At 34.7% G+C, this 14,472-nt stretch overlaps 1 protein-coding gene across 1 annotated transcript; it reads right to left on the bottom strand.

Annotated features, from left to right (window-relative positions):
• Positions 1–2,441: 2,441 nt before the first annotated feature.
• LOC137711225 (uncharacterized protein At4g15970-like) lies at positions 2,442–5,968 on the bottom strand. Its single transcript, XM_068450451.1, has 4 exons — positions 5,469–5,968; positions 3,622–3,996; positions 3,060–3,541; positions 2,442–2,701 (listed from the first exon to the last, which is right to left on the bottom strand). The coding sequence occupies exons 1-4, from the start codon at positions 5,727–5,729 to the stop codon at positions 2,698–2,700; spliced, it is 1,122 nt and encodes a 373-aa protein (XP_068306552.1). The 5' UTR covers positions 5,730–5,968; the 3' UTR covers positions 2,442–2,697.
• Between the last annotated feature and the right edge of the window lie 8,504 nt (positions 5,969–14,472).

Genomic DNA, 14,472 nt, shown 5'->3' with positions numbered 1-14,472 from the left:
AAACAAATGAGAAGTGTTTAATATCCTGTGTTGTGCATGTGTGCAGTACAGTGGGCTGTCGAGAGCTGCACTTGCATATTTTGAATGGTTAAGAGGAAACGAGAGATTTTCCGGCATCCTAGTGCAGGTTTCTGCAGCAACAAGTGGCCATTGCGGTATAAGCCCTCACTGGTTCAGGCAAGCCCCCAATAGAACTTCTTCTTTTTCTTCTACATCTTGTCGCTGATGCCATAACATATATCTCCCCCGCTTCCAGTTAGAAGGAGGTGTTTCACATCTTCCTTTGCTGGACCCTTCAATGCGAGCAACACCTCTATCTCCATCTGAATGAAGAAAGAGATTGGAAGCAGTGAATACAACTAGTGATGCGTCAAATGACAATCTTAAAAGAAACCATAATTTATTGGAAGTGAGAAATGGTATGTTACTTCTGAGCCTTTTATTTTTAAATGATTTTCCTCTTATCGTTAATCCGGCAATTCCCTTCAAAATTTTGAGTGTTCAATGTAGACTTGTTCATAACTGTACATTTGAACAGTCCTTGATGGCTAGATTTGTTTAGCACTGTCGTTTCTTCTTGTGTTGTTTGATATGTTGCCTTGGTCATGTTTCTAATGTATAATTGCGCATGCAAGTCTTGTTATTTGTGTAGCTTCTACATCAGCCATATAATAATTGTGTTCATAATTTCAGCCACAGAAGTTTGAAGATTTTGTCATTGCTTGTAATCAGGTTATGAGTGGGATATTGGTCATTTTGAAGGGGCTCGGCGACCTGATATGGACTGCTTTAGGAGCACTTCGTTTGGGTTTTCGCAACCAGAGGTACGTGACTTTTAGTTCAACGATATGTTACATCTGGAGACATTCTGTTTGTAGCCAAAGTGTGATGGTTGAAGTAGTGTTGTTTCGGTAAAACAAAAAAGCTGTGCAGAAGTCCCACAGACGTATTGATATTGATGTGTAATGGTTTGAAATGAAGTTCTGATGTGAAGGTTTATGCCTTGGTATGGAGATTAAGATCAGGCACGTCAGCAGTTAGGAGGTTCCATAGTTTGTAGTCAAGCAACACTTTTGCGGTATTATATAGTGAAGGTCGCAGTCTACTGTTTTATATACGAAAATTTAGGCATTAATATGTTCTGAAGGCAGTAGAAACTTCATTTTCTGGTGACGAATGTGAACATACTACTTTCTGTCTCTGTTAGTGCTTATTCAGGTCATTGCTGCAGATCCATTAGGAAATGTTGATAAAGAAAAAACAGATATATTGATGTATTGCACTGGAGGTATCCATTGCGATGTATATTCCACAATCCTAAGGTAACCCGCCAGCCTTTGCAATGTATATTGATGATTGTACTGCATGATTAATGGGAAAATTTGTGATGGAACGGATCGTGGGTGTGATGTTGGAATCAATTCTTTATCTTCTTCTCTCGCTTTTCTTATTTTGGACATTTAGTTGTAATTTAATTTCATATGCCAGACAAAAGGGCTTTCAACATTTATACACATTAAAGCAAGGTGTTTATCATTATCTGGAGAATAAAGGTCCTGTCCAGTGGATTGGTAATTTGTTGGTCTTTGACTCTCGTCTCTCTCTCCCACCGCCTGCCTACAAGCATGAAGCCACGACTAAAGCAAGCATACATGAAGACCAGAGAATAATACATTCGCTAGGTGCTATACATGTGGTTCACAAGTCAGTGAGTTAAGGCATAGAAACTGTGCAAATCTCGAGTGCAATGATTGCACTGCAATCTGCTGTATCTGTAAGTTCCTTTTGTTAGCTATTCTCTCTCCATCCACCCCTCCATCCTACAAGTTGAAGCGTCACTGCTTAAATGCCATTTTACCGTCTGCATTACGTAAGGATTTCTATTTCAGATGCTGTTTGAACCGTGTGAAGGATTTAAGAGGACGTTGCTGTTCCAACTGCACGACTGCTCCTCGACTTAGAGCTGTTCTTCCAAGGTTCCAGAGATACAAGAAGTGGCACACGTATCAAGATTCGATTCCGCAGAGCCAGTTGACGGCTTGATCAGACTCGTAAATCCTCAGGGCGGTTCATCATTTATCTAAACTAAACCAGAGCACATCTGGTGGGCATCATGCTTGTCTTCCTGTTGGATGGATGCAGTGCATGGCGAATTTAGACAAATTTCCCTATTCTTTTCTAACAAAGGAGAAAGGCAAGTTTGGTGTCTATGATCATGTTAGCTTGCAGCCTTAAGTCTCCAGAAAATACATCGGCCTAACTCTTCTGCTATAGGAAACAACAAGCAGCTGCAAACGTAGCAGAAACGCGGAATTGAAACATCTTGTTTAAACATTGCTCTTACTAAAGTGTGAGGAAAAAAATGTTTGAAAGTCAGTACCTCAACGGTGTTACTTATCTATTTCATTTTGATAATCTAAACTACGCTTATGCACATGATAGCAGACAATATAAGTGAGTAAATAAAATCGAATTTGTACGTACATATAGGCATTTATCTATCCCTTCTGGTTTGTACATTTGAAATTGTTAATTCATAAATGGAGGGTATATTCTTTTCACTAATTCACTTCACATAAACATTGCAAAAAGAAAAACTGCTGCAAAATAAGTTCTGTAATAATAATCATGAGCAAGATGACATATATTTGATCCGCAGGAGCAATTTCCATCGTTGAATTTAACCCTCCTTTTCTTCTACCTGAAGTAACAACATACGTGATAAAATAGGACTATACACGTCAGATTCATGCATGCATGGGATGGTTCTCAAATTTAAGTTTCAAAGATATTTGATCATCAACGCAACAACCTTTTTTCTTTGGTTGCAAAAGGTATATTTAAAGGGGTGTGCTATCTACACATACTTTTTTACTTCATAAACTTCCTCTTAATTTGCGGTCATCGGATCGACTAAATTAAAGAAGATCAAATGACAAAAATTAACAAGGATGTGTGAGAAGGAAAAAAGATTATGTGGATAGCACACCTGTATAAAAATTGTTGCCATAAGAAATGGGCTTAACGGAAGAAGATTCATAACCGACGGCTAAAATTACCTGCATTTTTGTGGGACGGTCCATAAAGCTTGTGATGTGCCTGTGGCGTTACGAGGCGATGACATGTAATTTTTCCAAACTTGAAGCAAAGCTTTGAGATCGTTCACTTTGTTTTCAAGACCAACACAACAATTAGCATGCATTGTGCAAACTTGTTTAAAATCCTTACTTGGCTCACAGAAGCCACCAAAGTATTTTGTATCCAAGAATCTCACTTTCAATCCAATCTTGGCAATGAAGGGATCAAATTTAATCCTATTAAGCACTTCTTGTTCATTCGTATCTGGATATGTGTATTTGGAGAGGTACCAAAATTTGTAAAACCCAATAGTTCGATCATTGGATTTTACATTGACAAATCCACAATTAGGAGGATTGTCAAAACTATAAGAATCAGCTAGGAATTGATCGGTTGCAATTTGAAAATCTGCATCTGGATAGAATTGTGGAAATGGATCTCGAAGCCACATTATATCGGTATCCTGTCCATTAATTTCACTAAATAGTTCATTCATGGAAAAGTAAGCAAAAATTGGAAGAAATGAAGGACTAAGGAAAATACCGTAAAGACAAAGTTGTAGCCTTTGTCGAGAATGGAAGACAAAATCTGGGTTCTTCTCCACATCATCTGTAGGTAATTGGGAGTCAGATAAAATACCTCGCCGGTAAAGTTAGCGCCTTGAGTGTAAAGTAAGTAACAATGAGGGTGTAATGCTAAGCAACGAGCATATGCTTTTTGGTCCACGCAGATGACTAGCAAATGCTTGAGCAGCCATTTCGTGTTGCTTCCGATGTTAAAGCTCTCAAGAAAGAGATCAAATATTGAATTGGGCTCTGCCCATGCATCATTTAACGTAGTTATTATAACCGTTTTGTTCTTCATGCATGCATTTTTCAGAACTTTATCCAATGGATCCATATCCTCCTGTTGGTTGCCCTGCATGCACCCATAACCATTCATGCATGTTATATATATGTACAAACATACTTACATGCTAACATAATTAATTAATGAAAATATGACTTTATTCATAGAATTTTTTTTTTTTTTAAACTAAAATTCACCGTATTATATTTTCTTAACAAAAATCCAATGATTAGGATCCAACTCAACAATTTTCTTAATTAAATTTGACTTCACAGAATTTCATATTTTTTAATACCTAAAATACCCCTAATAACTTATGTCAGATTAAAAACAAAATTTAATGTCATGGTTTTAATGCATATTAATAACACAATGATATGATATTAGGGTTTGAATTCGTTTCATTTTTATCCTTTTTTAAGTTCTTAGTTATTTTGTCACTTAGTACTACGGTCTAGTGACGTTCCTCTTCACTTATAAGTGAGATGTCTTAAGTTCGATTCTCGCCAAAGGCGAATTTAAACCCCATTATTGCTAGATCATTGTGAGGTTACACCCACATCCTCCTACTTTAGTGTAGACAATATCGTTGGTTAAAAAAATTATTAGTTGCTTTTCGAATTTGCATAAAATTAGGAATTTTTTCGTTTAATTTTTCCCTTTTCAAAATATGTGAGCATTATATAAAAACAAAATGTGCCTCTTAGTTGCCAATAAAATATAAGAATGTTATCTTCTCAAAATAAATTTACCTGTATTATATATATAAATATAGGTAAATTATTTTACCACACATATATAATAAAAATAAAATGTGCCTAAAGCATGTAATAATATGTGCAAAATAATTTACTACAACATAAAAGATGTCATTTGGTTCAATTTAATTACCAATATTTCACATGTAGGTACGGGTAAATTATTTTATGAAATTAAAGCACATACATGAAGATAAAGATGTCATTTGCTAAGATAAAGGATGTCATATTTCATTTGGTTAAATGAAAAAAATATATGCAAATTATTTTTACAAATATTAAAGTACTGACTCTGAAATATATTTATATTTTTTATAAGGAAATATTTTATATATTTAATGAAAAAGAGAATATATATGTATATTGTTTCAATTGTAGCTTATAGAAATTGAAATTTTGAGCAATTATTGACTAAAACATATGTAAATCAAGTATAGTGCACCTACGAGTTGAATTTTAGATGCTTGGAAAAAAAAAAAGGAAAAAAACTTAGATCAAATTTAACATTTCATCATTATTGAAGGTATTAGTAAAATCCATTGACATAATCAGGGTGTTTTGGGGCATAGGTTGTAAATAGTATATGTTATTTCTTTGTCTACATATCAATGGATTTGAATTTTGGGTTTTAATTGAATGTTTAAATAAAGATAAATTTTGTCTAGGAAACAAAAATTCCAATGGCATATCTCTAAAGAACCCCTAAATATATTGATTTGTGGGGTAGAAAGTAAAAAGGATTAATTAGGGAGAGATAAGTAATGAATTAAGAGGACTACGTACTGTACTGGCCTGCTGAAGTGGAGGGGTTGTGGTATTCGCCTGCTGAAGCGGAGGGGTTGTGGTATTCGCCTGCTGAAGCGGAGGAGTTGTGATTCTGCAGGAGGGGAGGGGTGTTGCCAAGCCATCATAACGAAATCCAGAAGGATACACAAAATTGTAGACAATAAAGCAACCGGCGACAGCTGCTGCCGCCATAAACACCAGTATCGTCCGTGCATTAATCCTCTTCCCAGTAATATCAAGATTCACAGAGTTTCTCATTATAAATCCAGATTTTCTTCTCTTGGGTAACTGGGTTGTAATACATATGGCAAACTGCGTTAGATTTAGTCCCTTAGCTGTATATGTATATAAAGTATTGTATTTAGCTTATATGTATACATCTTAGAGAGATTTTTTTCTAAAATCAAGATTCAAGAATCATGTGTCAGCTGGCTGCGAAAAGCACGAAAGCTATGGACTTGTCATTACGCACAACAGGGGCATTGGACTTTCGGGTGTATATATATATATAAACTCTATTTTTTTGACATTTCAAGTTGATGGTTCGAAGTTGAAGTAGTCCACTACTCCACTTTTAGTTTAGATAATATAATTTGTTAAATAAATAAATAAGCATTACGAAAGTCCCATTTTGATGGTGGCAATTTGTTTTTAAGGTTTGGTTGGCTTTTTGTCAAAATGGTAATTGAGATTGGTCTAACTCTTCATTTTGGTTCATGTGATTTAAAATCGATAAAACTGGTTCTTGAGTTTGTCCACCATCAATCATTTTGGTCAAAATTTCCCTTAAATAAGAAGAAAAAAACACCCTCAATTGTCAAATTATTTTGGCCCATTGTTTATTAAATTGAGGGTATTTTTATCATTTTGGTCTTTATTTAACATAGATTTTTCACGGAATGATCAAATTGATGACAAACTCAAGGATTCCTTCTATCAATTTCAAATCTCATAAACCAAAATGACAAGTTATGTCAATCTCATTGATCATTTTGGCTAAAAAGCCAGTTTGGTTTTATTGTTTATGCTTGAGATGTATGATGAGTGTATGAGGAAATGAATTAATGAAAAATGGTGACAAAAAAGAGAGAAATAAATAAGGAAGAGTAAGGTAAGTACTAACTCAATTGTTACGCATGGGACGGTTTTGGGGTCTGACCAATGTCCTCTCATCTTCCAATCTGATTCAATAGGATCGAAAGGTAGGAAGATCTTTAGGTTTGAGGCTATTTGGGTGAAGGAGGTGGAGTGTCAAGAGTTGGTGCGGAAGTGTTGGGCTAGGCGGTAGATTAGCGATGTTTCGTCCCAATGGGTGAAAAAGATAAATGATTGCCGTTCCAGTCTCATACGTTGGAGTGGTAACAAGTTTAAAAGGCGGGGAATGCAAATTCGGGACCTACTTGCTCAGTTGGATGAGCTCCAAAAGGATTGGGGACCTAATATAACAAAAATAAAGGAGAAGTCTCAACTAATTGATGACTTAAAGGCTTAAGAGGAAAGTTTTTGGCACCAGAAATCAAGTGTCTTCTTCGGGGCAAATATTCCAAATGAGGTTTTGGTTGAGCTGGGTAACATTCTTGGTATTCCTCTGGTGGATAATCTGGGCACTTACTTGGGTGTTCTTGCTATATGGTGATGTTCGAAGAAACGTGGCCTTGCCCATGTGAAGGAGAGGATATTGGGGAAGCTACAAGGTCGGAAGCAAAGTACAGGCTATTCCCGCCTACCCTATGAGTATTCTTAAATTCCCCGCTATTATTTGTCAGGAGTTAGATGCCTTGGTTGCGGGCTTTTGGTGGGGGAGTAAGGGGGAGGTGCGGAAGATCCATTGGGTGTCAAATGAGGTATTAGGCCTTCCTAAAGATTTGGGTGGATTGGGCTTCAGGAACTTTCAAGAGTTTAATGATGCTTTACTTGCCGAACAATGTTGGCGTTTGATTTATGAGCCAAATTCGCTTTGAGCGTAAGTAATCAAGGCTCGTTATTTCCCACATTGTTCCATTTTAGAGGCCAAAAAATGGGGCTAAGCTTCCTGGGCTTGGACAAGTCTTCTCACAGGTAAGGAGTTGTTTTGAAATGGTTCCCATTGGCAAATTATGAGGGGCGAGGATGTGCGAGTGTGGGTGGATCGGTGGCTGCCATCGTTACCTTCGGGGTACCCTATGCCACTTGGAGAGGTTGCAGTCACTAAAAACTTACGTGTTAACTCTCTTATATGCCCAGTTTCAAGGCAGTGGGATTTAAGCTTTTTGCAGCCTTTCCTCTCTACGGTAGATCAAGAGGCGATTAGAGACACTCCAATCGATGACCTGAGTATACTGCTTGTTTGGTCCCAAATGAATGTTGGAGATGTTTCTGGCAGCTGGAGGTGCCTCCAAAGATCTGGCATTTCCTTTGGATCTCGATGCATAATAGCCTGTCAACTAGAGCTGCTTTCTTTAAATGACGGTCATCCCCTTCCAAATTATGTCTTATTTGTCGTTGCCAAGATGAGTCAATTGAGCATCTCTTCCTTTTTTGTCCTTGGGTGGAACCTATTTGGTTTGGAGGTGCTCTAAACTATAAAGTGGATCGTGCAAGTATTCAATCTTGGGTGATGTGGTTGCAAGCATTTTTGTTTTCTAATCTTAGGTCCGCAGCTAATAGAAAGTGGGTTCAATCCTATGTTGCGTTCACTTGTTGGTTTATTTGGAAAGCCCACTGTGATTTTGTGTTTAATCAAGTACCAATTAATCTTACCACTACCAGGGTGCTTATGACTTTAACCAATGCAATGGATTTCTTCTTGGATACGGTGAAGGACTCGGGGATCAGAAGGGCAGTGGTGAATGCGTGGGAGGGCAGGTTTCAAGATGGTGTTATCTTATCTCTCCTTATTCAAAAATCAATGTGGATGCTAGCTGGTCTAAGTTGTCTAAGTTGGGTTTCGTTGGGGTGGTTATAAGGGTAGCGGGCGGTAGGTTTTTGGCAGCAGCAAGGTACTCTCTAAGGGTTCCTAATGCTACAGCGGCGAAAGTTGTGGCGCTGCTTCGTGGCTGTGAGTTGGGTGCTTCTGTAGGTATTGGTTTTGTTATTCTCGAGTCGGACTTTCTAGAAGTTGTTTCTTGTTTATGTCATTCTCTTGACAATGGCAGTTGGGAGGCTTATCCTATCTTGGCAAGGGTTAAACAGATGGGTGGGGCTTTCCAGAATTGTCGCTGGTTTTAGGTGCCGAGATCAGCCAATATGGCGGCACATGTTATTGCGTTAGTTGGTTTTTCCGGGAATGAGTGAATTTGTTTAGGTCGATAGGCCCCATCTTCGCTGGTTCATATGTTGAATAATGATGGTCTTATGTGTCCTCATTAATTTTGCTTTGGTAGTGTTTGGGGTGACGCTTTCACTTGGTTGAAGTGTCTTCTGGTTGTATCCCTTTGCACTACTTCTATCTTAGTATGTCTCTCTTGGTGTTTGCCTCTTGGTAGGCTTACCTGTACCTATTTGGCTTCTTAGCCTTGGAATGGTATTCCTAGTTTCCAAAAAAAAAAAAAAAACTAGGGTTAGTCCATCTATATATATATATATATATATAGACACACACACACACATAATCCATGCAGACCATTCTACATATATTTAATAATTTAATGTTCACCCTTGGAACAAATTTACATATAATTCTAATTAAGATGAATTATATTTTACCCCTTCATGTTTGTGATCAATTTCAATTTTTTACATCTTTAAAACATTTCAATTTCATACATTTACTTATCATTTTATTTCAATTTCATACATCCGTTAGAAAATCCGTTATGTAAACCGTTAAGTGATGACATGACAAATATAAGATCAACATTTCTGTTGACGTGGTTGCCAAATTTGTGCCACATGACAAAAATATAACTTTTTATGCATTTAACCTATTAAAAAAAAAAAAAAACCATCTTCCTTCCCCAACCCCTTCCCTACAACCCAAACCATCCATCCCACCCCACCCAAAACCCCAAAAAACCTCCCCTCCCATCCCCAAAAAAACCCACCACAATTAACTAAAGACAAGTAATAAATAAAAAAAATAAAAATAAAAAACCCCATATCTTCTTACCCAGCCACCCCTTCCCCATCACCACTGCAGAGCTTTTTCGTTTCCAGTTTTCAATACTGGAAATAATCAATAAACCAAATTAAAATTTTGAAAATGAAAGAAAAATATGTAAAAAGCAAAAGGTAGATCTGTAATTGCAAATCTTCAATTATAGTCTTCAACATACCCTTCCACCTAACATCTTGTACAATTCCCCCTTTCCCTCTGTTCCCTCCGATCTCGATGAGCTCCGCCATCAAACGGATATGCAGCTAGTTGCGCCATCGCTCACGCCAGAGCTACCAGAGAGGAGGCCGTGGAATCTAAGGACAAAGAGGGCTCCAATGGGCAACGGCGGTGGTGCTAAGGGGTGAGAATCGAGGAGAAGAAGGCGAATTAGTCCTCATTGAAGAGTGAGCGTAACAATGGCGTGAAGGAAGAGAGGGGGAGAGAGGGCGAAGGTTGCAGAAAGGTGAGGGGGAAGGAAGGGGATCTGCATCTAGTGCGGGTTTGGGTTATTTTAATTTTTTTTTAATAAGGTAAATTATTATAATATTTTAAATGTATAAAAAAAAAATATTTATCACGTGGCATAAATTTGGCAACCACTTCAGTTTTTAACGGACTAATATATGGAAACGAATGTATTATATTGAAATAAAATAGTACGTGAGGTATGAAAGTGAAATTTTTTGAAGATATTCTATAAAGTTGCAATAGACTTCAAACATGATGTAGTAAAATGTAATTTACTTTTGTAATTATTATCGAATATGTATATATAATTTTAATTTTAACCACTAAATCATTGCACGTAGCGAACTGATAGTGAGGCCAGTCGGCAGGCTAGGCTAGGAATGGTGCGACCTCTCTCTTTCAAAATTTAGCCACTAAATCATGTATAATTAATTCCTTTTATGATGCTGGATGCTCTTTTTTCTTTAGATTGGATTGAAATCTCTAATAAGATTTTTATCGATATCCATTATATGCATCATATCCTCAATGATTGTACGTATTCTATTACCTTATCAAAGAATATCGTACCGTTTTCAAAAAAATTAATGATAATATTCTTTCACAAAATTAATCAATCAAAGCCATTAAACAATTTCAAAATGAACTTGTTAAACCTAATTGGGGGAATTGATTTAATTTTTGCTTGTTGGTTGCCAAGTCAAAAGATGCCGACACAGACAGAACATCTAAACTTGTGTTGTTCTGGTGATGGGTACTAGTCTAACATGACTCACAAGAGAGATGAAGATGATGTTGGGAATTATTATCAATATTCAATCGGAGAGAAGACTTTTCAAAATTAAGAGTTTTCTTAACTTTCCGCCTAATTTTATTCAATCCGGCTGCAACCGACATTTCAACGCTATATATGTTTATTAATTTTGTCATCTCTTCTCCATGATGCATATTCAAGTATAGAATATTTAACACACCAGAAAAATTACGTATACATTCTTATTTTACTATCTCATGCTAATTTTATATTCGCATTTTTTAGGAATTATTTCATGTTAGTAGTACATGCAACTTCATCAAGGAAACCAAGTTTATATCTTATTCTCCTATTTTGGATATTTTCGATGATGATGAGTGTATAATTATTATTATATTCTCTCAATATTATATATATATATATATATATAATATGTCAATATTGCTCCAAAATATTCTCTCAATTATATATTCAATATCTCTCAATTATGATTATAATTATAATTGTCTTACCTCGTGGCTTCTATTCCTACATTGAATTTTTTTATTTTATTTTGGGGTTAATTTCTTGTATTGATTACGAAAGGGACCATTCATTGCGAATCACATAAATCAAGCATAATTTATTTCCCTAAATAATTATTGTTCAATTGTAAAATTCTTAGGCCAAACCCTAATGATTTATTGATCATTGACTTAATAAACTTCAACACTCGTTTCATAATCTATTTACCAAAAGAGAATGCTAAAGTTATCATATTTTTAGAACATATTTTGTAGAATACATGATGCGGCAGTCGATAGTTGGATTCCTTCTCTAATAGACCATATTTGGGGGGTTTGTGTTAATTTTTTTTAATTTTAATTTTGTTTTTCAAAACCGGTGATATTGGACTTGTTTGAAATGGTTAACAACGTTTTTGGTAAAAATGTTTTTGGAACCAATCTATAGTAAAATGACAAATGAATTCTAGAAAAACATTTCATTGCTTCATGCAAAAAGCACAAGTTTGTGCTTCTTGTAGGAAGCACTTTAAATGCTTTTTGTAGGAAGCACTTTAAATGCTTTTGAAACCCAAAAATATTTTTTCTAAAAATGATTCCAGTTATTTTAAAAGCAGCTACAAAAAAGCCCATTATATACTAAGGGGAGATCAGATTCAATTTTTGATTCAGATGAGAGAGTATACATTATTGTAGACAACATGGTTAAACCCAGTCTACAAATTTGTGTTAGTTACGTACAAATAATTACCAAACAAGAATAATTTTAAATTGTTCTAAACTTTTAAAACATTTCAAATAAATACCTAACATTGCAAGTGGCTATCTACTACAATAGTAGAGAAAAGTGTTACCCTTACGGCATGAGATTGAACCCCGTCGGCCCCCTAATCTAATATTTAATTTAAAAAATCTATTAGTTGACCAAAAAAAAAAAAAAACAATAATAAATACCCAACATTTTGAGAATTATGCATTTGCTTAGTCACTAGCATTAAGTGTCGGTGACATCATGTGGACAAGTATAGAATTTCACTGTGTTTGTGTATCTCAATATTGTCCTTATCACTTAACATTAATAACGTCATCACTTAACACTGATAACTCAACATGTCTATTTTTCAAAATATGAGATAATATTTTTTAAGCAAAAGCACGATATTCATTAAGTTGGAATAACAACCTACAATATTAAGGATAAGATGCATAGATGGGTCTCCATAAAAATCTTGTTAGGAATTTTAATCCGGTCGGAGGAAAAAAAAAAGTATATGGCACAACCAATGTATAGTAAATTATCATCAAATATTATGATCAAAGTAAAATTAACTGGGTCTGTCTTCTACTAGGATGTCCTAGATCAAGTCCGGAGGGTCTTCAAACCATAACACTTCGCAATGTCTTCCAATTCGTGCACGAGCAAGCCGTTGCGCTGCTTGATTGGCTTCGCGTCGAATGTGGCGCATTTCAATATGCGCAATTACCGGGAGAAAGCTCCTAGTATCTCCCAAAGGTGGACAAACCATCTTCCTTCCTTTGTAGAGCAGCTATAGTTATGCTCGAATCACCTTCGAACACGACGTCTTGTCCTCCATTGACGATCTGCACCAAAATTTTCGCAGCATGCCTTGCCGCCAAGATCTCCGCATGCGGCGGGGAAACCCCAATCCAAAATTCCACCACCGCCTTCTCCCTCCACCTCCAATTGTAGTACAGCCTTTTTTTGGGATACAAATGCATGTCACATGCTGATTATAGTTATTTTCCCCAGTTAATTACACTAATACTCTCTGAGGTTTATCGAGTTTTCACAAAATCCCCTCACATTTGAGACATTACGCAAACATCCCCTCAAGTTTTAATTCTCTTTCATATAACCCTTTTAGTCAAAAAATTTCTTATAGATTTACTAATTTACCCTTTACTAATTTAATAAAGAAAATTTATAATTTTATAAAATAAAGGGTTCTTTAGAAAAAGGCCCTTGAAACTCTTATTTTCCAAGCAAAAACCCACATAATATTAAACTTCCAAATAAAATCCAAATTTCAAATAGAGTACCATGTAGACAAATATGTAACCAATTATCATCACATATTTACAACTTATGCCACAAAACTCTAGTTATGTCAATAAATATTATTACCCACCCTAATTATGATTAGCAATTAACCCCATATGAAAATTTTACCTTTCTTGTATGATAAATATTAGGAATATATATATATATATATATATATATATATATATATATATATATTTAGCTATGTTCATAAACAATTTATGGGCACATTTTTCGTTTGGAAAGAAAAATCCTTTGTACAATCAGTTATTTTGCATCAAATAATAATATTGTTTTATAAAACAACAAAAAACCAATTAATATTCTTTTATGTTGTAGGTAAATTATTTTACCTAGATTATTACATACATTAGGCATTTTTTGTTTGTTATCATATCTGCTTGTTAAAAATAATTTATCTATATTTATATTTAAAATATAAGTAAATTAATTTTGAATCAAATAGTATTTATTTTGTAGGTAAATTAAAATAGTAGTTCCATTATTTTGGGAAAGTTAAACAGTGCATAAATAATTTCGTAAAAATTAAACCAAGACAAATTATCTCCATTAAAATAAAACAGTACATATTCGACAAAAACAAAATAAATAAATAAATAAAATAGTAGATACATTATTTTCTTATAAGATTAAACAATAGGTAAATTATATTGTAGGTACATTATGTTTGTAATATAAAAAAAGAATTGAAATTCATAAACAAAAAGCAATAGATATATTAATTTTTAATCAAATTTCCTTTATTTGTTGGTGAATTATTTTCATGCATTATTATATATATTGGGCATATTTTACTACTAATATATATGTGTGGAAAAATTTACCTATATTATCATATAAAATATAGATAAATTTATTTTGAATCAAATAACATTTTTTATTCTATAATTAATTTAATTTTTTTTTTTTGAGTTGAAATGATAGCGACTTTATTAATGTCAAGAAGACGACATACAACAATGCAAGAGTTGAAATGATAGCGACTTCATTAATACATTTCTTTTTATTAATTTCTCCCTTCAAATATGCATAGAATTAAATGTCTACATCAAAACAGTAATTAGGGGTATTTTAGGTATCTAAAAAATGAAAAATGTGTAAAGGCAAACAAAATTAAT

Source organism: Pyrus communis, chromosome 12 (genome assembly GCF_963583255.1).
Source record: "Pyrus communis chromosome 12, drPyrComm1.1, whole genome shotgun sequence".
NCBI lineage: Eukaryota > Viridiplantae > Streptophyta > Magnoliopsida > Rosales > Rosaceae > Pyrus > Pyrus communis.
The sequence above is the reverse complement of the archived record's forward strand: the minus strand, read 5'-3'. Positions and strand labels throughout refer to the sequence as shown.

What these genes read in the sequence shown, in the direction of transcription:
- LOC137711225 (XM_068450451.1), bottom strand. Translation starts at nt 5,729, where the DNA reads ATGAGAAACTCTGTGAATCTTGATATTACTGGGAAGAGGATTAATGCA. An exon ending in CACTTCAGCAGGCCAGTACA is followed by an intron (nt 3,997 to 5,468) that starts GTACGTAGTCCT and finishes GGGTGCATGCAG; the next exon opens with GGCAACCAACAGGAGGATAT. An exon ending in GCTACAACTTTGTCTTTACG is followed by an intron (nt 3,542 to 3,621) that starts GTATTTTCCTTA and finishes ATTAATGGACAG; the next exon opens with GATACCGATATAATGTGGCT.